This window comes from Panthera leo, chromosome B4, assembly GCF_018350215.1.
Source record: "Panthera leo isolate Ple1 chromosome B4, P.leo_Ple1_pat1.1, whole genome shotgun sequence".
Taxonomy (NCBI): domain Eukaryota; kingdom Metazoa; phylum Chordata; class Mammalia; order Carnivora; family Felidae; genus Panthera; species Panthera leo.
In genome coordinates this window covers 132,146,284-132,166,940 of record NC_056685.1, presented here as the reverse complement: position 1 = coordinate 132,166,940, position 20,657 = coordinate 132,146,284, and the positions used below count along the sequence as shown (strand labels likewise).

At 59.8% G+C, this 20,657-nt stretch overlaps 1 protein-coding gene across 1 annotated transcript in view; it reads right to left on the bottom strand.

Moving 5' to 3' along the window:
• Positions 1 to 1,441: 1,441 nt before the first annotated feature.
• TAB1 (TGF-beta activated kinase 1 (MAP3K7) binding protein 1) overlaps positions 1,442 to 20,657 on the bottom strand; it is a 32,888-nt gene continuing 13,672 nt past the window's right edge. Inside the window, exons 2-11 of the mRNA XM_042947846.1 lie at positions 19,874 to 20,010; positions 19,374 to 19,527; positions 13,081 to 13,167; positions 12,411 to 12,549; positions 11,492 to 11,605; positions 10,786 to 10,897; positions 8,493 to 8,637; positions 6,702 to 6,924; positions 5,506 to 5,662; positions 1,442 to 3,373 (exon numbers count right to left, since the gene is read on the bottom strand). Coding sequence (XP_042803780.1) covers positions 3,166 to 3,373; positions 5,506 to 5,662; positions 6,702 to 6,924; positions 8,493 to 8,637; positions 10,786 to 10,897; positions 11,492 to 11,605; positions 12,411 to 12,549; positions 13,081 to 13,167; positions 19,374 to 19,527; positions 19,874 to 20,010 — 1,476 coding nt within the window. The 3' untranslated portion in view covers positions 1,442 to 3,165. The remainder of the gene's footprint in view (positions 3,374 to 5,505; positions 5,663 to 6,701; positions 6,925 to 8,492; positions 8,638 to 10,785; positions 10,898 to 11,491; positions 11,606 to 12,410; positions 12,550 to 13,080; positions 13,168 to 19,373; positions 19,528 to 19,873; positions 20,011 to 20,657) is intronic.

The following is a 20,657-nucleotide window of genomic DNA, read 5'->3' as shown; positions in this document are numbered from 1 at the left end:
CCTCGGGTCCCGGGATGAACAGCAGCTCGCGAAGTCCTAGCTCTTCTGGTCTGATCCAGGCCAGAGCCCCAAACAAGCCTGTCTGTCCTGTGAGGGGACCAGATGTCTTCAAGGGACAGGTGGACACAGGCGGTGGCTGGGCTTTCTCTGGTTCTATTTGATCCAGGCCCCAGGGAAACAGTGCTCTCCCCAGTGAGGTGGTGGGGGATGGTTAAAGGTCAAGGCTGGAGGGAGGGGGGGGGTCCTGCTGGCTTGGCCCAGCGCCGGCCCTGGCCGTCTGTCTGCCTTGTGCGTCAGCGCGGGCCTGCGGCCTCGCAGCTTTGCCTGGCTGCCCTGGTTCTCCTCCTGGAACTGACCCTTGCCGTTTCTGAAATCCTAAGATTCCTCAACTACCCCTCTCTGCTTCACGGCTTAATCCACCAAAGGGAACCAGGAGGCTGACCCGGTGCCCCTTTCGGCCCCAGGAGGCAGGTTCAAGTGGACTGAATGACACCGAGGGTGGGGAACAGGGAACACAAAGCCGGCAGAGGGCAGTGCCTTGCCCCCACTTCTGGGACAGAGCAGGTGCTATGAGAGACCCAGGGGCCTAGGGCTTGGCTAGGGCCACTTGTGGCAGGGATTAGGCCCACCTGTCTGTGCCTCAGTCGCTCTGAGAGAAGGTACACACACCACCTCCCTCTCAGGGTGCTGGGCTGACACCGGCCTCCAGAAGGACTTGGGGGCCAGCAGTGCTATGGGCCTCCCGAGGGACAGCTGGAGAAGCTGAGGAGGGGGAGAGAGCCTGGAAGACTCTGCAGGCTCTGAAGGTTCTGCAGGCTCTCGGCCCAGAGCCCCTTCCCGGCAGAGGGGTGGGGGCATCGGGAGCCTCAGACGCCACCATCTAAACCCTGACCTTTTGCTTTTGTTTCTAAGCAGACGCTCTTGTTAGAGGGGGAAGTTCTTAATTCCTATAAAGCAGGAAGAGGCCAGTATTTATGGAAAGTCCTCCACCCAAACAAAACCAAAACAAAGCAGAGCAACTCCCTGGATGTCCACGAACTGCTGACAGGGGGAGGGCAGTGTCCTAGTGACCTGCAGCTCTGTCGGCCACACCACTGCCCACAGGGCCTAGAGAACGGTCACCCTCTCCGGATGTGCGGGGACAGGGATGCCGGACAACCTAGCGCTCTCCCCTTGGGCGGTGAGGCTGGCAGGCCGGGTCCCACCAGAAGGCTGGGCCTCGCATCCGCGCTCTGCCACCGCCCGGCAAGCGAGCTGGGGCTGCCGGCTGCCGACGGGGACGGGGAGGCTCCACTTCCCGAGGCCGCGGCGACGGGAGGCCTCAGTAACTGCACTCTTTTTTTTAATTTTTATTTTTAGAGAAAGAGAGGGAGGGAGCAGGGGAGAGAGAATCTCAAGCGGGCTCCACGCTCACCACGAGGCCTGACGCAGGGCTTGATCCCACGGCCCTGGGATCAGGACCTGAGCCGAAATCAAGAGTCAGATGCCCTACGGATGGCGCCAGCCCGGCGTCCCCGAAGCACTGTAAACGCACGTTGTGCAAAACCACCAGGAATAAAGGCATATCCTTCCTTTATTGCAGTAAAAAAGTGATTCTATTTCTAGAACCAAACAGCATCACAGAGACATTCCGAGGAGCCTGACGAGAAAAGAACGCTCTTTGTTCGCAAGCCCTTGTGTCACCTGCGCAAGAGACACAGCTCCGTGGTCAGGGTCCCCGCCAAGAGGCGCCGGTCCTCCTCGGGCACGGCCGCCTCGGAAACTGCCCCCTGCCCCCCCCCAGCGCAGCACCCTGGGCCCCGCTCGGCCGCGGGGAGCACCGCAGAACGAGCAGGGCCTCGGCACTGGCCTCCGATCATCCGGAGTCCGGGCACCCTGGAGACCGCACGCGGCGGCGGTCCCTGGTGAGCTGGGTCTGGGGCGTCGTGGGCCAGGGGCCTGGGAGCCGGGGCAGGGCAGAGGGGTCCGGGGAGGCCTCAGACCCCGGAGAAAAGGTCTGAGTGCGGCCCCATCACCCACCGTGGGAGTCGGGAGGGCTGTGGGCCTCCTGCCTCCTCTTCCCCAAGCGGGGGGTGGCACTCCCGGCCCACAGCCCTGGCGGTGGCCTCTGCCCACCGACAGCAGAGAGCATGTGTGATACGGTCTCAGGGCCTGGGCCAGTCTGCTCCTGTCCCTAAGTGTCTGTCAAGGCGGTGCGTGTCTCTGAAGCCCTCGGTCACCCGCGGCAGCTGGTATCCAAAACCTCTTCCCTTCTGGAAGTGTTCCCCACTGTTCTTTCAAACGAGCCCCCAGGCCTGACTCGTGACCTGTTTTTTCCTTACAGCCGATAGAACTTGTCGTTGGCAGTAAAGCCGGCTAATTTTAGCAGCTCCCCGGTCCGGGGCCTTCCTCGGCCCGGGAAGGGAGACAGCAGAGCCAGCTCACCCCGACCCAGGGCCTCCCCGTTCCTGGAGGGGCCTGACGAGAGCGGCCACCGTCCCCGCTCGGTCTGCGCGCATCCTGCCCCCTCTGGGGGGCTCCTGTTGGATCAGTTCCCTCTCGTTCCTTTCCACCGGACCTGCCCCTGTGCAGGCCACCCCAGGCTCCCGGCGCTTCCCCTGGTCTCCCCGAACATTTGCCGCTGAAAACCACCCGGGCAGGCCCAGGGACGGGGGCAGGCTTTGAAGGTGCAGATGCCAACCAGGGTTCCACGCCGGAGGCTGAAGAAGAAAGGGAGGGGGGGACACCGCCCACTGGTGAGGGGGCAGTCGCAGTGGCCACGGGCTCTTCCAGGGGAAGGTGGTGGCCTCGAGAAAGCCGTGGCTGCCGGGCTCGTGGCACGCAGGGTCGCAGGAGAACTCCCCACGCTCCGTCCCAAGTGGCGGGCTTGTGGGCCAGCGCGGCTCCTGCACTGAGCCAGTGTTCTGAGACCGCCGTGGTCCTGAGTCTGCCCGAGGAAGTGGCCTCCAGCCCTCTGTGCGGTGACAAGTCTGCACTGGTGCTCTCTCAGAGAATGTTCTCTGCAGCACCAAGCACTGTGGGCTGAGAGTATGGTGCAGGCTCAGGACCGGGCACACCGGCCCCCACGGGCACAGGCAAGTGGTAGGAAAAGGACCATCCCGCCCCAGAGCTGGGCCCCCTCGCCCCCATGCAAGGTCCTGCGTGGGCCACATTCCCCGGTCAGGGCTATGGCGCCGTCATCACACTCTGCTCGCCATGGTCCACGCTCCAGAGACGGTAAAACTCGGCAAAGTCCACGTAGGGCTCGACCCGGCCATCCTCCCCGGGCGGGAGCGAGTGGGCAGGCCGGGAGCGGAAGAGGCCCCCGTCTGAGCTGGAGCTGCTGCTCTGGGTGTGCGTGTTGGTGGACTGCAGGGTCAGGGTCGGGCTCTGGCTGTGGGGACAGGGGAGACTCAGTCAGGGACCCTGGCTTCTACCCTGCGACAGAGAGGCCCCTGCCTCAGCCGGCCCCTCAGGCCACAAGAGCCAGACCAGCCAGAGGTTCTTAGGAGCTACTGACAAAAAAAAAAAAAAAAAAAAAAAAAATCAAATGTCTTTTCTAAGCTCTAGCTATAGGCGGCTACTTAAGTTAACTGGAATTTGGGGCACCTGGGTGGCTCAGTCGGTTGCGGGTCTGACTTCGGCTCAGGCCTGATCTCACGGTTCGTGAGTTCAAGCCCCAAGTCAGGCTCTGTGCTGACCGCTCAGAGCCTGGAACCTGCTTTGGATTCTGTGTCTTCCTCTCTCCCTCGCTCTGCTCTTCCCCCACTCGTGCTCTGTCTCTCTCTCTCAAAAGTAAACATTAAAGGGGCGCCTGGGTGGCTCAGTCGGTTAAGCATCAATTTCAGCTCAGGTCGTTATCTCATGGTTCCTGAGCTCGAGCCCCGCGTCAGGCTCTGTGCTGACAGCTCGGAGCCTGGAACCTGCTTCAGATTCTGTGTCTCCTTCTCTCTCTGCCCCTCCCCCACTCACACTGTGTGTGTCTCTCTCTCTCTCTCTGTGTCTCTCTTTCAAAAATAAACATTAAAAAAAAAAAGTTAACTAGAACTTAATAGAATGGATCACCCGGTTCAAGGGCTTGATGGCCACACACCCTAGTGGCTCCCGTACAGGACACGGGACGTTCCCACCCTCAGAGCCGCACTGAGCTAGAGGGGGTCCATTCCAGCTTCTCCAGATCCCACTGATCACAGCCAGGAAGGATTCTTCTCCCAAAAAACTCACTCACTCCTTCTCTCCCTCACACTGGCTGGGTGGGGATGGGCCCCTGTCATCAGAGCTCCCTGGGCGGCGCCCCCCCCCCACCCCCGCCCCGTCACAGAACGCCTAACAGCCGGTATCACCTGCCCTCCCGCCCTCCTGCACACTCCCAGCACTGCCCAGCCCCCAGCACCAGCCCGCCCACAGTGGGCCCTGACTAGTGCTCAGATGCAGGGCCCCGAGGAGTCAGAGGTGCGGAAGGACGGCTGGCTCTCCCGCCTGCCCTGTGACCACTGCTATCACACTCTGCCTCTGTGGGCACCGCTCACCCTGCAGGGGTGGGGGGGCCCCCCCCCGGGCCCCCCCCCCCCCCCTCCAACACACTCGCGCGATGCCTGCCGCTCAGCAGCCCAGCAGGACCCCTGGGCGCACAGGGGTGGGAGCAGGGGCACGTGGGGGCGGGGAGATGGGAAGGCCCCCTGGGAGGCAGTGGCCACTCCCTCCCAAAGGGCCTTTCCGATTGGCCGCATCCTCCGAGTGGGCTGGCTGTGGCATCCTTGTTATTCTGTGCCGGGCTGGAATGTGGAAACCGGAGCCCTGGGTCCCCTGGCGGGGGTGGGGGGTGGGGGGGTGGACATTCCACGGAAGTAGAGGCGGGGGGGGGGGGGGGGGGGGGGGGGGGGGGGGGGGGGGGAGGGACACCAGACCTGTGAGGCAGGTCTGTGGTGAGGAGGGGCCAGCCCACTCACCCCTGGGCTCCCGGCCTCCCGCTGCCTCCACCGCTCCCCCTGCTTTCAACTAGACAACTCCCTTTAAAGCTAAAATGAGACACTTCAGTGAGAGCACCGGCTCTGGCAAGCAGCAAGCCGGGACAGGCCAGACAATGTCCCCCAAGCACGACACCACCGGGGAGGCAGACCTGCATCGCGTGCTCCAAGACGGGCAAAGATGAGAAAAGAGAAAAGAACAGAACCTTCCCATAAGTGAAAACTAATCTGTGGGACCCACAGGAAAACACGACCAGCGGGCTGCCTGCATCGGCGACCCGTCTCCTCCCAGCCCCCCTCATCTGCTCTGCCCCTGAACCTCCACCCGTCCCAGGCCCGGCTTCAGTGAGCTGTGGGAACCCGCAGGGCTGCGTCCTCCGGCCTCTACATCTGGGGGAAGCCCGGGGAAGGGGCCGGGGAATTTGAGAGGTACGGGACACTAGCGCACCCCACCCAACGTGGCTCGGCCGGGACTCGGCCCCACGGCCGTTCGTGTCCAGGTCCGAGGGCCCTCCCGGGAGGCGGGCCCGAGGGCGCCCGGGGTGAGGTGAGGGCTTACTTGGTGAGGGTGGGGGTGGCCTCATCCAGGGTGGAGGCGCTGTGGGCCCCATTGACCAGCTGGCCCTGGGAGGGCATGACGAGGGAGAGGGTCACGCTGGTCTTGCTGGTGCTCTGGGCGCTGGAGTACGGCACGGACACGGGATACACGCGGCCTCCTGTAGCTCAGAGAGAGAGAGAGCAGTGGGCTGCAGGCAGCAGCTGGGGGGGGGATCCCTGGGGTGGTGGGAATAGGGCTACTGCAGGGCCTAATAGGAACAGCGTCTGAGGGGCCGAGGAGGGAGGCTTGGCTCTCTGCCCCTTGGGACAGCGAAGGGACGTCTGTCTCACGGCAGACTCTTCCAGGCGGGCAGGGGGATCCTCTCGGCAACAAAGCACGGCCGCTGCTCAAAGCGGGAAGAGTGAGTGCCGAGCAGGCTCAAGGAAAGGGTTACTGCCCGGCTTCCCACGACGCTTTCAGCCAAGGGGTAGGCTGAGGTCGGCCCAATGAAAATATGGTTGCAATAACAACAAGCTAGAGAAAACTCCAGTAACCCCAGTGTCCGTGGGAGAACAAATCCATCTGTGCTGCCTGCGCGCTAAGGCTGGCTCGTTTCAAAAAAGAAAAGGAAGCGCAGCCCCTAGGAACCGATGGTCGGGACACTGAGCAGCGCTGGGAGAGACACAAAAAAGAACCACCGCCTCTCTTCCCGAGCGAGCCCACTGCAGAATTACAAAGGCAGAAAAGAAAGCATCTCGCCCCACCCCCGACACTGTCCAGGGTCAGAGCCAGGTTTCGGGGTACCCTCTGACCACAGGCCTGACCTCGCCTCTGTCTCTTCCTTCTAGAACCTCAGTTCTTCAGTAGAAGGGACGCCATCTGTCTCTAGGGTTTTAGGGACTAAAGGAACTACATGGGTAGAGTGCCAGGCACACACCAGTGGCAGCCGTCACCCTGTTAAGTGGCTTCGAGGCTTGGCAAAGCGCTTGTCCACACACTCAGGTCTTTAGGAGGTAGGCGGGCAGGTGCTATAATCCACATTCACAGGCAAAAGGGAAAAAAAAAAAAGCTGAACTCAGCTCGGAGAGGCTTAAAGTCAGAGAGCCCGGATTGTAGCCAGGCCAGGCCTCTGGCTCCGTGTCCACTGCCGGCAGCAAAGCCCCCCACAGCCCCAGCCGGCTTCCTCCCACGGCCTCCTGTCCACGCTGTGCGCATACCTGGGGCCGGGGACGCTGCGGGCTGGCTCATCTCGCCTAGTGGGTAGCCGAAGTTCCTCACCAGCAAGGTCATGTCCTCGTGCCTGGGGCAGAACTTGGCACGCTCCCCGCCACTGGCAAAGGTGTCACCGTGGATGCGCTTCACCCGGTCCACCACGGCCTGGGCCACCGCATCCAGGGAAGTCTGCTTGGCGAACTCAGTGTCGATCATGGCGGCGATCTCCTGGAGGAGGGGGGTGAACCTGGTGAGGAGTGGGGTGGGGCCCCTGGACTGTGGGCCACAACTCCAGAGCCTAATCAGGATGCTTACGGGGCATCAGCCAAACAGGTGAAGGAAGTCACCACCAGTCAAGCCTGTAAGCCGAGCTTTTCAAGGTATTCAGGATAATTCTTCTGGAACTTTCTCATTAGTAAAGGTGTGACCTTGTGATTTCTCCGAGTATTGGCCTCCACACCAAAACAATGGGGGCTAATGTCCACCTCGCTACGTTTTTAAGGGAATTAAAAAACACGATGGATGGGAGGACATTCTGGAGACCACTAAAAAGTGCCGTATGAATTGTCGTTATTACTAAGCTTCCTTTCCTGGAACTTACTGTAGGCTACGATATGCCGTTTATACTAGAAAGTGAGAATACAGAGTGAAGGTGGGCCCTGTCCTCAGAGAAATCCACTATCCAGTTTTTTCTAGAACCCAGCAAAAGCCACTAGATAATTCTATGGCAAAAACCAAAACTAAAAAATCACACTGACAATAAGATCACAAACACAAACTCCTCTACGGGATGGCTGGCCAGAGTCTCTTAGAAGTAAAGTAGGGGGGCTGGGGCAGGTCACAGAAAATGACTGAGCCCCAGCCGGTGTGGGCTCGGCTCTGTCGCTGTCACTTCAGGCAAGACCCTGAACTCTGTGAGCCCCAAGTTCCTTGCCTCAATGTGTCAGTGAGCCCCTGCCTCCTGTGTTACAAGGCTACTGGCAGGGGCGATAAGACAAAACAGGTGAAAAATCTTGAACACGGGTTATCAGGAGACAGGCATAAGTTTTCCGCGTGATTTTTAATTAGAAAGGACAAAGTAGAAAAGATTACTTTCCTATAGGAATTACAAATGGAAGGAGAAACACAGCCTGAATTTACTATCCAAGGTCAGGTAAAGGCAGCCTCCCTGCAAAACCATCCTGAAGTGACTGTCTCAAAGCCATGCTTTAGTGACAACGATCTGACACGTGTGTTCCAAGTGCAGCGAAAATAAGCAGCTCCCACTGGCTGGAGAACCTATCACACCTGGCCCTCAACACAATCCCCAAGAGCTAGGTGTTATCACCCCATCTCGGAGATGAGAAGCAAACTATAATCCGGGGGCACAGCTCAGAGGGGAGGGAGGGGGAGGGAGGGGAGGGGGCCGAGGGAGGCTGAGGCACAGGCCACAGCCCTCTGGGCTCTCGTCTTCCGTCCAGGGCCCTTCCCAGACAGACTTCAGAACAATTTGCCCATGGACATTCACTTCCTTCTCTCCCTCTTCCCTTCCGGCTGTGCTCAGCGCCGTGGGGACCGACCCTGCTTCAAGCCCAGAACAAGCACAGCTTTGGGTGGGACGGGTGTTCTTGGAGCTCTGAGCCTTTTCTCCCCCCCCCCGGCTTTGAATGCAGAGAAGGTGTCCAGGGCTGGCATTCGAGAGCTAGAGCTCTGGGTCCCGAAGCACTTTGGAGCCAAGCAGAAGGGCTGGCTGGGCCCCCGGGGGAGCTTGCCACCCTGCGGGCCGGCTGGCAGGGCTCTGCCCGGGCCCGGCTCACCTGGTTGGCCTGCCCAGGCCCGTGGGCTGCCTCCAGGGCCTTGTACAGCCCCTCCGACATCAGCACCAGGAAGCCGGTCACCCCCTCCAGGGGCTGTGCACCGTGGATCTCGGGTTCTGCAATGATAGGCTTGGACTTGGCGGCACTGTAGGAAGAGAGTTGGGGGAGAGCTGTGCTCAGAAGGGCCCCCAGAGGACATTTTTCTGCTAAGGGCAAGAATCTACCCACAATGTAAACTAAAACGCACATCTGACAAGAGGAAAAGAAACAGGAAAGAGAAAACCAGGAAAAAAGACCTGTCTTCTGAGGGTGTCTTAAAGGAAAAGCTCTGAGGGCCAGGAAAGCGAGTGGGGCAGCTGGGTCAGGACAGAGAAGGTCGGGCACCCACTCCCGACCCTGGTCGACCTCTCCTGTCCACAGAGCCTGTGCAGTGGCAGTGAGGACGGCGAGAGGGGGTGGATCGCTTTCAGAAGCCCACTCCTCCTGGGCTCCTCCAGAACAAGTATCCCAGCCGACTCAGATGCCACGTACACGTCCCTCCCGCACTGGGACCCTTAACGGAGGCGCTGGCAGAGTCAGCGAATGTCACAGAACTCTAACACGTGCGTGTGCGCACGGAGCCAAGCAGAAGGGTTCCCGGCAACAGCACTCAGAGGAGCAAAGTCTGGAAACGTCCTGGGAGCCCATGAGTAGGGGCCGGTGAGGTGAGCGCTGATGCAGCCACACTCTGGGACTCCGCAGCCCACACCCCGCCCTCAGGGACAGAGCAGCGGCCCCCGTCAGGGAATAAGTGAGGTGCGGCGCTCTGGAAAGCAGATGCCAGCACTTGGGGGTGCTTTAAAAAGGATGCTTTCGGGGCGCCTGGGTGGCTCAGTCGGTTAAGCGTCCGACTTCGGCTCAGGTCATGATCTCTCAGTCTGTGAGTTCGAGCCCCGTGTCAGGCTCTGTGCTGACAGCTCAGCGCCTGGAGCCTGCTTCGGGTGCTGTGTCTCCCTGTCTCTCTGCTCCTGCCCTGCTCATGCGCTCTCTCTCTCTCTCAAAAATAAACATTAAAAAGGATGCTTGCCCCGTCCAGGCGCACGCACACACGCACGCACACACACACACACACACGCACATGTGCACGTGGACACGATACGCAAGAAACCAGCAGCTTCTGGGGAAGGAGTCCGGCCTTGCGGCGGGAGGAAAACTTACTTTTCATTGTATACCCTTGGCGCTATTTGAATTGGTTCTAAACTACAGGTGTACCTTCCAATTAAGCAAACAGAACCCCACAAATCAGAGACAAAAGTTTCCAAACTCAATTGCCTAAATTTGGTGAGAGTAAGGAGTTTTAATCCCTGCCTTCTGGGCCACGACGAGCCTGGCTCTGACGCCAGGGTGTTTGGTATGATTCCCCCATGGCTCCCCCATCAAATACTGCGATGGCAACACACACACGCACACACAAGCCTATTTTCCCAGTCAATGTTGAGGACGTTGCTCTGGATTCAGGAGGCCTGGGTTCGAGTCCTGCCTCGGCCCCCTGCTAGCCCTGTGACCAGGCAGGCTACCATTTCCTCACAAGAACACAGCTTTGGGACAACAAGCTCACGAGACCTGAGTAGGGACTGAGTAAGAACGCACGTAAAGAGCTGGGCACAGGCTTGGTACAATGAAGGCCCACAATCATCATCGCGGCCCATCTGCTGCTACGAGCACTGGGTGGCACCCACAAGGGCAGTGTCCTCCGAGGGCTGTGTCCAATTTGTCTCACACCTCTGCCCCGGCCCCAGCCACGGACAGCACTGACCAGCAGGTCTTTGGTCCGTCCCTATCCACACCAGGCAGCTCGTGCCAACACTGGCCTCTTGTGTCAGGCCCTGTGGCATTGGTCGCCACGCTTGGCTTTGACCCAGCTCCCCAACACGACCCAGTGTGATAACCCTGCTTGTAACCAGAGTCTGGACACCAAGATAAGGGCCTGAGCTTAGGATCCCCACCGTAAGTTCCCGCTTTGCTGCTCCTGGCAGCACCTTTTAAAATAACCACTTAGAATTAAGGCTTCCAAAAGCAGTGACCTCCACCCCAACCACCTTGAAAGTAACAGGTGCTTGCTACCCTACGCTAGAACCCCAACTCCTGGTTCGTTGGGTTTAGGGCCACACGCCAACATCTCTGGGAGGAAGAAAGGTCTTCTTGGGCTCTGAATTACCTCAAACTACGTTTTGTCCCTAGAGCCTAAAGTCTGCTTTTGCCCAGGCCCTCTGGCCTTACAAACAAACGGGGGGCAGCTGGATGGGCCACCTACCTCAGTAGGTCGATGTCAGTGTAGCCGTACTTGACCTTGTAATCCCCGATGCGCCTGGTGCTCTCCTGCCCACAGATGACCCCCACTTGCTTGATCTTTCCTGCATCCAAACCTGCCAGAGGGAGGACAACAGGATCCCAGATCCTGTCCGTCATGAAAAACTCAAAGGAGGGGATCCAGACACAGCCACAAAAACAAGGCAACGAAGACCCAGCGAACAGAGAATGAAGTCACACCAGGACGCCCTGGAGAGCGGCTACCCCGAAGCGCCCCGGGGTCCCCGGAGCCCAGCCCCATCGGAACGCTCCCTCACTCAGCGGCCTGGGCTGCAGAGCTCCCTGGGAATTTGGGGGGAGGGGGCAGCTAGGCCGAGGTGGCTGCAATCCTGGGCCTTCTTTGGCCTTTCAGTCTCCGCCGATCACAGTACCTACCGCACGCTCACTACTCTCGCGAACATTTGACACATACGGACTCCCGACCCTCACAACGCCCCAAGATAGGTGTTACTATGATTCTCATTACACAGATGGGGAAACTGAGGCACAGAAAACTTAGGAAATTCTGCGTATCACCAGCTAGTAAGGGGCAGGGCTGGGATCCACCCCCAAGGTCACGGCCCAAGCAAGCCCTTCACGCCTCTCTCTACGTGGACACGGGAAGAGGACGCAGGGGGAGCCGCGGAGGGGTCGGCCCTACCCTCGCTCACCCAGCTGAGAGAGGCGGAAGAGCTCGTCCTCGTTCTCCGTGGTGTGGTCCACGTTCAGCTGGGTCACCTGCAGCCCGTCCACCGTGGATTTGCATAAAAGGGCACGGTTCGTACCTGTAGCAGAATTTGAGCGGCTGAGCAAAGTCTGGGTGCAGGGAGGGGCAGGACACGTTGAGCAGAGAGAGAAAAGTCAGGCATCTCACCCAAGGAAATCCTTGAAACGAGCAAAGAAAATAGGCTTAGACCACTGGGGTGAGTCACCAGTCAGGGCGTGCTGATGATATTAAGGAATTAGGTTAAACTTTTCCAGTGTCATCCTAGGATGATTAGGATTTTAGTAAGAGACCTTTTCTCTAGGGAGACATACTGAAATATCTACAAAGAGAAAACGACATGATGTCTGGGGTTTGTGGGGACAAAGGGCTGCAGAGGAAATGAGACTGGCCCCAAGGAGGTGATCGCTGTGGCCGGGGTATGGGCACACGGGGGTTCGCTACATGCTTATCTTTTTACATTTTTTAATTCTGTCCACAATGAAATCCAAATATCCCTGTGGCCCCTCACCCAGCCCGTCTCGCCGTCCTTTGTGGGATGCCGAGTGGGTGTTCTGGAGCCAGGCAACCTCTTCCTGAAGAGGAAGCCACTGAGGCGACCCAGAGAGGCGGCGCAACTCGCCCAGAGTCAGTTGGGGCAGGGCGGGGACTAAAGCCGGGATGCCTGTCTCCTAGCTGGTACCTCCAGCTCCCCGGGCTGGGACTGGGACGCTCCTGCGGAGAAACAGGGAGACATATCCAACAGTCTCAGGAGACGCGGGCTGGAGAGCTTACGTGTCTGGGAAGCGGACAGTCCAAAGAACACACAGACCTTGAGGCTACCTCTTGCCCAGCACTCCCCGCCCGGGGACGGGTAGGTGGCTCACCGACATTGGCGACATAGAGCCTGTTGTTGAGAAGGACCGCCACAACAGCCATGGCTCCTCCCGAAATCTCCCTCTCCAGTGCCTTGAGTCTTTCGAGGATCTTCTGGTACTGAGGAAGCAGCTGGTGCTGAGGGACACCCTACAGGCCGTCATCAGGGGGTCAGAGCAGGCCGGGTCCTCGGAGACCATCTCACCAGCCACCCCCTCCCTTCGAAGGCAAGGATCTGAGGTCCGGGCCAGGATGAAGCCGCACTGTAGCCCCAGACAGGCTTCTTGCAGGAAAGCCAGACATGACCCGACTTGTGCCGTCAGTTCTGAAAGTGCCGGTGGGTGATGTGAGCGGGTGGGTGACGAGGCTACGCACAGGGTGAGGTCGGGGACTGAACCGGAAGGGCCTTTCCTCATATTCTTCACTGCCCGCCCCATGCTGGGCCGGAGTGAAGCTGCCTGCATGGGCCAGGGAGGCCTCTTGCAAGGGCCCCTGCGAACGCATCGTCCCCCAGTCCCTCAGGCAGGAACGAGTCTGTCACCCAGTCCCCTGAATCCTGCTGCCCTGGCCCAGTCGTGTCAGTGGCCTGACAGTGACATGGAAGGCAAGTCCTTGCTCCTAGCAAAGCCAGGCCTTGGCGTGCTCCCCTCCCCCCCGCCGGGGAGCAGGCCGGGGGATTACCTCTGGCAGCTGGGACTGGAGGCTGGCCTTCTCAGCCAATGCGTCATCGATGGACTCCAGGAAGCTCCTCTCTACCACATCAAAGGCCTGGAGGCAGAGGACAGGGAGGGGTGTCAGGGCACAGGCCAGTTCAAAATACCACCGTCACCAGATACTGAAATGCGTCCTATTAATAGTGACAAACTCTGTATTAACTGCAGGTGGTCACGTGATGCGGGCTTCACAGGGGGCTCTGCAAGGCTACGTCTCCTAGAGAGCAACCTCCGGCAGAGACATCAGCTCCACGGGGCTGGTCGCTGCTAAGGTGGCACCGTGGAGACCAGAGAGGCAGGAGGCGGCGCAGGAGTTACCAGCAAGGATGGGAATCCGGTCACCGGGGGTGAAGCCCACGTCCCCCACCCGCCCGCTGGGCAGTCTCCACCTCCTCATCCACGTGGGAGGCAAGCGCTACTCTGAAGGTGACGGAGACAATCCACCCTGTGCCCCCAAACCCCGGCTCAGAGTAAGTCTAGATCAGTGCCACCTAGTATCGCTACTGCGTCCTGCCAGTCCCTCGACGCCGGTCACACGGCTGCCTTTGAGCGGGGGAGGGTGCAGCCAGAGTCACTGGCGCGGGGCCCTGAGGCCACGGAGGCCTCTGGCCCAGGTGCTGATGCTGGAAAACGGCCGAGAACAGTTTTCGAGGAACAGGAATCCATCCTTCTCATCTTAAAGTAAGTGCCTCTGGACGAGCTTCCAACAAGAGGTGCCAGGAACAAGAGCTCCAGAACGGCCCACAGAAACCAGAACCGGCCAATGAGCACCCGCGAGGAGCAGGGCCCAGCGGTGCCGGCAGCCACCAGAGACTGAGCACCCGAGCCTCACCTGGAGGAACGGCATCGCCCTCGGTTACCCTGTTTCCGCCCGAGCTCAGCCCCCGCCCACTGCACCCGTGGGTCTGAGGCTGCATCCCTAACGCCCCTCCCCCAGAAGCATCTCCTCCGCAGCCCACCCTGCAGGTCAAGGGGAAGGACCGCAGCTGGCTGGCTGCCCGCTCCTGCGCTCTGGGAAGGTGGGGAGCCCCTGTTCTCATAAAACAACTTTGTCTTTCTGAGTTGCTGCCTAGGCGTCTGACAGTGTGATAACCCTGCTCGTAACCAGAGTCTGGACACCAAGATAAGGGTCTGAGCTTAGGATCCCCACCGTAAGTTCCCGCCCGCGTCGCTGCTCCTGGCAGCACCTTTTAAAATAACCACTTAGAATTAAGGCTACAAAAAGTAGTGAGCTCCACCGCGACCAACCTGGAAGTAATGGGTGCTTGCTACCCTGCTCTTTTTTTTAAATTTTTTTTTTTAACATTTACTTATTTTTGAGACAGAGACAGAACATGAACGGGGGAGGGTCACAGAGAGAGGGAGACACAGAATCTGAAACAGGCTCCAGGCTCTGAGCTGTCAGCTCAGAGCCCGACGCGGGGCTCGAACCCACGCACCGTGAGATCATGACCTGAGCCGAAGTCGGACGCTTAACCGACCGAGCCACCCAGGCGCCCCGCTACCCTGCTCTTTATCTCCCACTGGCTCTGGACTCAGGAGGGAGGACTGTCCTCCTCCCCAGGCCAGGGGCGCCCCCTTGCTTCAGGATCTGTAAGTAATAATAAATCTGTGACACTACCTTTCTGGGGCGGTACTGAGGCTGTGCCTTCAATCAAAACAGCCCCCACGGGTCTCACATCCCCAGAGGGGACATGTGCTTGGATGCTGAGGGAGCTACCTGCTGACCCCGTGTCATCAGGTTATAATCTACGTAATCTTAATTCAATATCCCAGCTCTGGCTTCTCAATACCATTGGTGACAAGGATAGGATCTCCTTTTTTTTTTTTTTTTTTTTTTTTAATTTAATTTGAGAGAGAGAGAATGAATCTTAAGCAGGCTCCATGCTCAGCACAGAGCCCAACGCTGGGCTCCATCCCACAACCCTGGGATCGTGGCCTGAGCTGAAATCAAGAGCCGGCCGCTCACCCAACTGAGCCTCCCAGGTGCCCTGCAGTCTGTACCCTGTACGATGCCTCGGGGCTGTGAATGGCTCACAAACTTCCTCTCCCGGACGGACAGGGCTCTCTGGGAAGGAAGCACTGCTTGCTGGCAGTCCGTGGCGTTGCTTGGCACTGCCTCTGGGTGTTGCCACAAATCCCCACCCTAAGTTGTTACGCTGTAAAAGATCGGACTCCCCTGCAGCGGCCGACCGGCAGGCCCCAATCTGAGGTGGCTGTGTTTCCCATCAGTCTCTAAATGAGACCCCACTGGGTGTCTGGTCTGGAGGTGACTGGTTACGATCGCACGCGAAAGCTGAGCCACAGTGAGCTAACTAGGACGGAAGGACTCTGCCTCTTTCCCAGCAGGGCCGCAGGCCGTATGGCCCTGGAAGCCAAAGAGAGTTCCCCTAGGTTAGTGCTGGAAAGGGAGGCTGGCAGCTAGGGCCACTGTGCTGGTGGTTGGGGCTGGGTGTTAAGCTTGGGCAGCCGGCCCCAACCCGTGACAGAGGCAACTCCACCAGGGGCATCCCGGCACCCCGGGCCAGCGCCTCCGGTGTTGCTGCCTTCCCTGCCGCTGTCGCAGATCGTCCCCTAACCCCACGAGATACTGGCAGTCCCACCCCTGGCGTGGTAGAGCAAAACGCACCCTCGCTAAAAGCAGGGCCCCCGAGCACACGGTACCAGCTCCCCCCAAGTCCCCAAAGGAGGTTGAAAATCGACTAGACTCTTGTAAGAACCCCGCTCACGTGGCTTGGGCCTTACTGGGCACAGTGGCATATTGCACCCAACTGCTCTTGCTACATTCCCGGGGCCGGGGGACTCTCCCAAAGGCACTGGTGAGCGCTGCGCTGGTTGAGGTGGACCTAACTCCCGGGAGATATACCGGGGCACCCTAGGGCAGGACGCAGCAGCCCCCATCCCAGGCGTTCCCTGCTACCGTCCGTCGAACTGAGATGTCCAACAACGACCAGTGTGAACCAGAAATGGAGACAGGGGACTATGCCACGCTAGCAGTGCAAGGTTTTCTAGAAAAATGTGCCCGAAGTGGGGAGGAGAAGGGTGCTGATTGGCTCTTCTGGGACTTTGGAACAGGCTCCCACCTGCTGTTTGCGGCGGCTGAGATGCGCCAGTTGGCTGGGTGGCCCAAGACTCTACAATTCATACTTCGTTAAAAACACAAAAACAAAATCAAAAAACCCAGGGTATTGAGGACCCATTTTATCAGGGACACCCTAGAGGACCCCTGGACTTGTCACCACAGCAAGGGGGCCAAATGTGTCAGGCCACAAGGGCAGGAGACAGACAAAATAAAAAAGGGGGTGGGCTCTGAGGAAGAGATCCCCGCAAGCTTGCAGAGCCCTTGGAGATAAGGAGAAAGAAGGTCCCGTGTCCTGACTCAGATTTTGACACTGGGCCCATCCCTCCGTTGACATCAGAGTTCAGGCTCACCGTAAGCGGACAACCCTGGATGAGTCACCTCCTCTCAGCCAGAAACCGGGATGGGTCAGAGGGTCCGTCATTTTGCTAAGTGGTACGTTTCCACACTCCCTGACCGTGTCCAACCCAGAGGAGGCACCCCGGGGGCCAGAATCTCAAGAGTTTTACTTAAAGGGTAAGCCCCCCCCCCCAAAAGGCCATGCTGTTACAACTTATAGAAACGTCAGATACAGTACCACAGGCATTAGGTGGTACCAATGCCGTAGCTAGACACGAAGAAGAATTTTTCTGAAGCCCAAATCTCGTTTGCCGGTAAAGGTGAACAGGCCCCACTCCTCCCACAGCCAGGAACCCAACGGAGGGGCCCCAGGGGATACAGGGACTTCTGGGCCCCTTTTAGGTCCCCACTGAGGGGCGGCCTGCAACGCGGCTCCCTCCCGTACAAGATGACCCACGTACCTCTCCATATTGGCAGCTCTGGAGATCAGGGACCCTGATGACTTCCTCTCGGGACAGCCAGGACCCAAGTTAGAGGCCTCTGCTCAGGTGCCGCAGACGCCGTCACCTCTTGGCATGGCCCAGCCCCGGCAGCAGGATCTGGGTCCTGTACCCTGACTTCTGAGAGAGGCGGCTACAAGGCCCCTGCCCAGGAACCCAGCAGTCTCCTGGAGCCCATCCCTCCTCCAGGGGACAATTACCCGTATACTTCTCTGATTACCCACTGGGACACGTAAAAGAGAAATTTTACTGCTCTTGTCGACGCCTTCTGGGAACCCCTCTAAACATCAGCGAGGGGCACCCTTTACATTACAAGGCGTATCAGGCAGGCTACGGAAAGCGTTCGACCTCCATTGGATGTGACCCACCTGCAGCACAGAGGTTGGGCTATCGCCCCACATAAGATTCAAGGGCCGCTCACAAGTGTTAAATTTCTGGGCCTCAATTGGTCCTCTGAAGGCCGGGAAACTCCACTTGAGGTTAAACACTAACTGTCAACGCTTCAGCCCCCGCCATGCTGCGGCAAGCCCGCCACGGCCTTCGCACTGCGGACGCATACCTCGCTTGCCACTACCCTCTCCGCAGCCACACACGGAGCCCCCACGCTTCGGTGGGGAGGAGCCCGACAGCAAGCTCTGTAGCTGGCACAGAGGTCAACTCATCAGGCCCGCCAGCTCCTTCCTCCAGGTGGAAGCGCTGGCCGCCACGGACCACGCGTCCCAGGACTGCGGCCTAACCGCGGCTCCCCCTGGCTGCCCACGGGCTTCCAGACCGGAAGGCTGCACTCCACAGCCACCCGCTTCAGCCCCCAGAACATCGCAGTCTGGCTCCCTAACGGGCTTTGCTAGAAACAGGGGCCCTCGCCGACCGGAGCTGCCACCCTCACGCTTCTGATCAGATCGCGGGTAAGGGACGGCTCCCCACGTGGCTCCGCGCAGCCACAGAGGCCCATTCCCGAAAGCGGACAGGGCACCCCCAGGAAGGGGCCGACTCTGCGGAGGCGGGTCTTTCCAGAGGGCAGGAGGACATGGCTTCCGAGGTCCTCGGCCCCCTGCCCACGGGCCGTGAGGAAGTGGTGACGGAGGCGCCCCCAGCCCCGCCTGGGCCTCTGGCAGGCCGAGCTAGCCGCCGCCAAGAGCTGGCGGCTCCGTGCACGGCAGCGCCGCCACCGTCCGTGGCAGGGCGGGGCCAGCTCAGCTCGCTGGGCTCGCGGCAGCACAGTTGGCTGTGTAGAGCACTGCTGCCCGTGGCCGGCCTCTTGTCCGTGTCTCTGCTGACTCCCGGGCAGCTGCTGACAGGCTCGCGGTCCGGTCAGGCCGACGGCGGGGGGATGATTTTCACATCCCGTCTGGGGTGCTCCGTGTGGAGGGTACCGGGGCAATCAAAGCCTTTCGCACTTCAACACGAATGCTACCTCGAGGTGTTTTCCCTCGCCCGAATCCCAGTCACCATACACTTGGGGCTCTCGACCGGCTCCACCCACCCCTCAGCCCCCCGCAATCAGTCCTCAACTCCACCGCGCCAGCCTTTCTTAGTTACCGCTTCTTCACTCTTTACTCCTCGGCCTAATGGTCCCCAAAGGTCCTCTGTCTCCTTGGATCACGGGGTAGCTACCGCCACAATGGCCTGGGTGCGCTGGGCGCAGGGCTGTCCTGCTCTGGGGGCGCCGCTCACAAAACGCACCGCTTTGAATCGCAGATGACGTCCCCAAACCAAACGCTGGAAACTGCCGTTCTTTGGTGCCGGGAGGGGACGAGCCTCTTAGCTGCCGGCAGGTTGAACTCACTGGGCGGCTCCCTCCCTCCGTCCCCACTACCCACTTCACTACGACTTGTGTGATACTCGCACTGGTTTACTGCCTGCTACACCCACCCCGAACGCCTCTGCGGGTAGGAGCCTCCCTGTCTTGCTTTTCTGAGTACACCCCGCTCCCATTCAGGCCTCCCAACACCACGGACTCGGATCCTCAGAGCAAGGATCTCATTTTACTGCCCAACAGGGCATCCGGTGAATTTTCATTTCGGCCACAGGCCTCTGGCATTACTGGATGCCACGGTGGACTTTGAGAATCCTCGCTGCTTAACTTCCCGGGCAGTAAACGGCTCCTACGTGGACTTCCTCGCTGCCTGGGGCACCTGCCACTTGAAATGCTAAGCCCCGTGGCCACCGCTCTCCTCACACCCGGCCGCCGGGAGAGGCTCCCACCGCTGCTCTGCGGGAGAGAAGGTGCCGGCAGCGTCTTCAGACCAACCCCGGCTGACCCCGCACTTTGCGGTCGCAGGGCTGAGCTCCCGGGGGAGCCGACCGGCCGGGGTCACGGTCGGCCAGCCTGACCCCCGCTACCTGCAGCAGCACACGCCGCACGTCCGCCTCGGTGTGCTCCGCGCTGAGCTGGCCCAGCAGGAGCTCTGCAGACAGCCGCTGGGCCACGAAGCTGGTCACCCGGTTGCCGTCATAGCCGTTGAAGACCCCGTACAGGAAGCAGTTGTTCTCACTCCTGACAGAGAAGGGGAGCGGCTTGAGACGGGGGGCTCGCAGAAGAGGGACGCCGGTTCCCAAGTGGAGGGGAGGAGGGAAAGGACTGGGGGAGACCAGAGATACAGCGGCGGTGGCTTCGGATGCCCACCGGGGTTCCCCCACTCTGACCATCATTCCACCCCGGCATGGCCTTCCAGGACACTCCCTGACACCACTGTAGCAGGCCCTCGGTCGGCCTGAGGTCCAGAAGTGCAAGGGACAGCAGGAGATGCCCCCCCGTGGGTCACAGCTCAGTGGCAAGTCCCACTCGGGACGGGTGCAAACTTGCCTCCGAGGCTCAGGAGGGCACTGCCGGCAAGGCTCACCTGAACTTGAGCCAGCTGTCCTCCGGTGGGTGGCTCTCGGTGCCCTTGCCATCAGCAGAGTAGCTGCGGTTGGAGGCTGAACCAACCCCAGAGAGGTGGCAGAGCGGCAGGTCGTCTGTCCAGCTTGGCTGCTGCTCCTGAGGACACCAGGAAACCAGAAAGTGTCACCTCCTTCATGAGGACGGACCCCACCTCACCTTCTTTCTCTTCCCCAACAGGAACATAGCAGCCCCAGAGTCCCACAGACGGTTCTGCTTCCTTCCGGAAAACAGCGCTTGGATGAACAAACACCTGCAGAAGGGTTTGCATGTTTTTATGGGTAGTCCACAATGCCGTTCCCCAGGAAACCTGGAAAAAACTAGAGTTCCCAAATTCTAGGCTCAGCAGTGGTTTCTAAGCACGAGCTGTGTTACGAAACACGAGCGAGACACACAAAAGAAGCAGTCTCTTGGGAGAAAGCTCTTTGGTGGCTCCCCACCGCTCCCTGCCGTGGCTCTGACTCCAACCCCTTGGGCACCAGTTAAAACTGGAGATTTCCAGGCCCAACCCCCAGAATGTCTGGTCCTGGTGGGGCCCGGGATACCTGCGTCGCAGGCAGCTCCTCCCAGGTGGCCGATTCGGGAGGCCCGACGGCGCTTGAGAAACTGCCTTTACGAGCCAGCTTCAGTCATACGCCATGCCCTTGGCATCTCTCCCCTCGGTCCCTGCTCTGCTCTGGCACCCTCTCGCATCTGCTCCGTGCCACATCCCTCTCTCCCGGTACAAGTGCCTGCAGCACCTCACT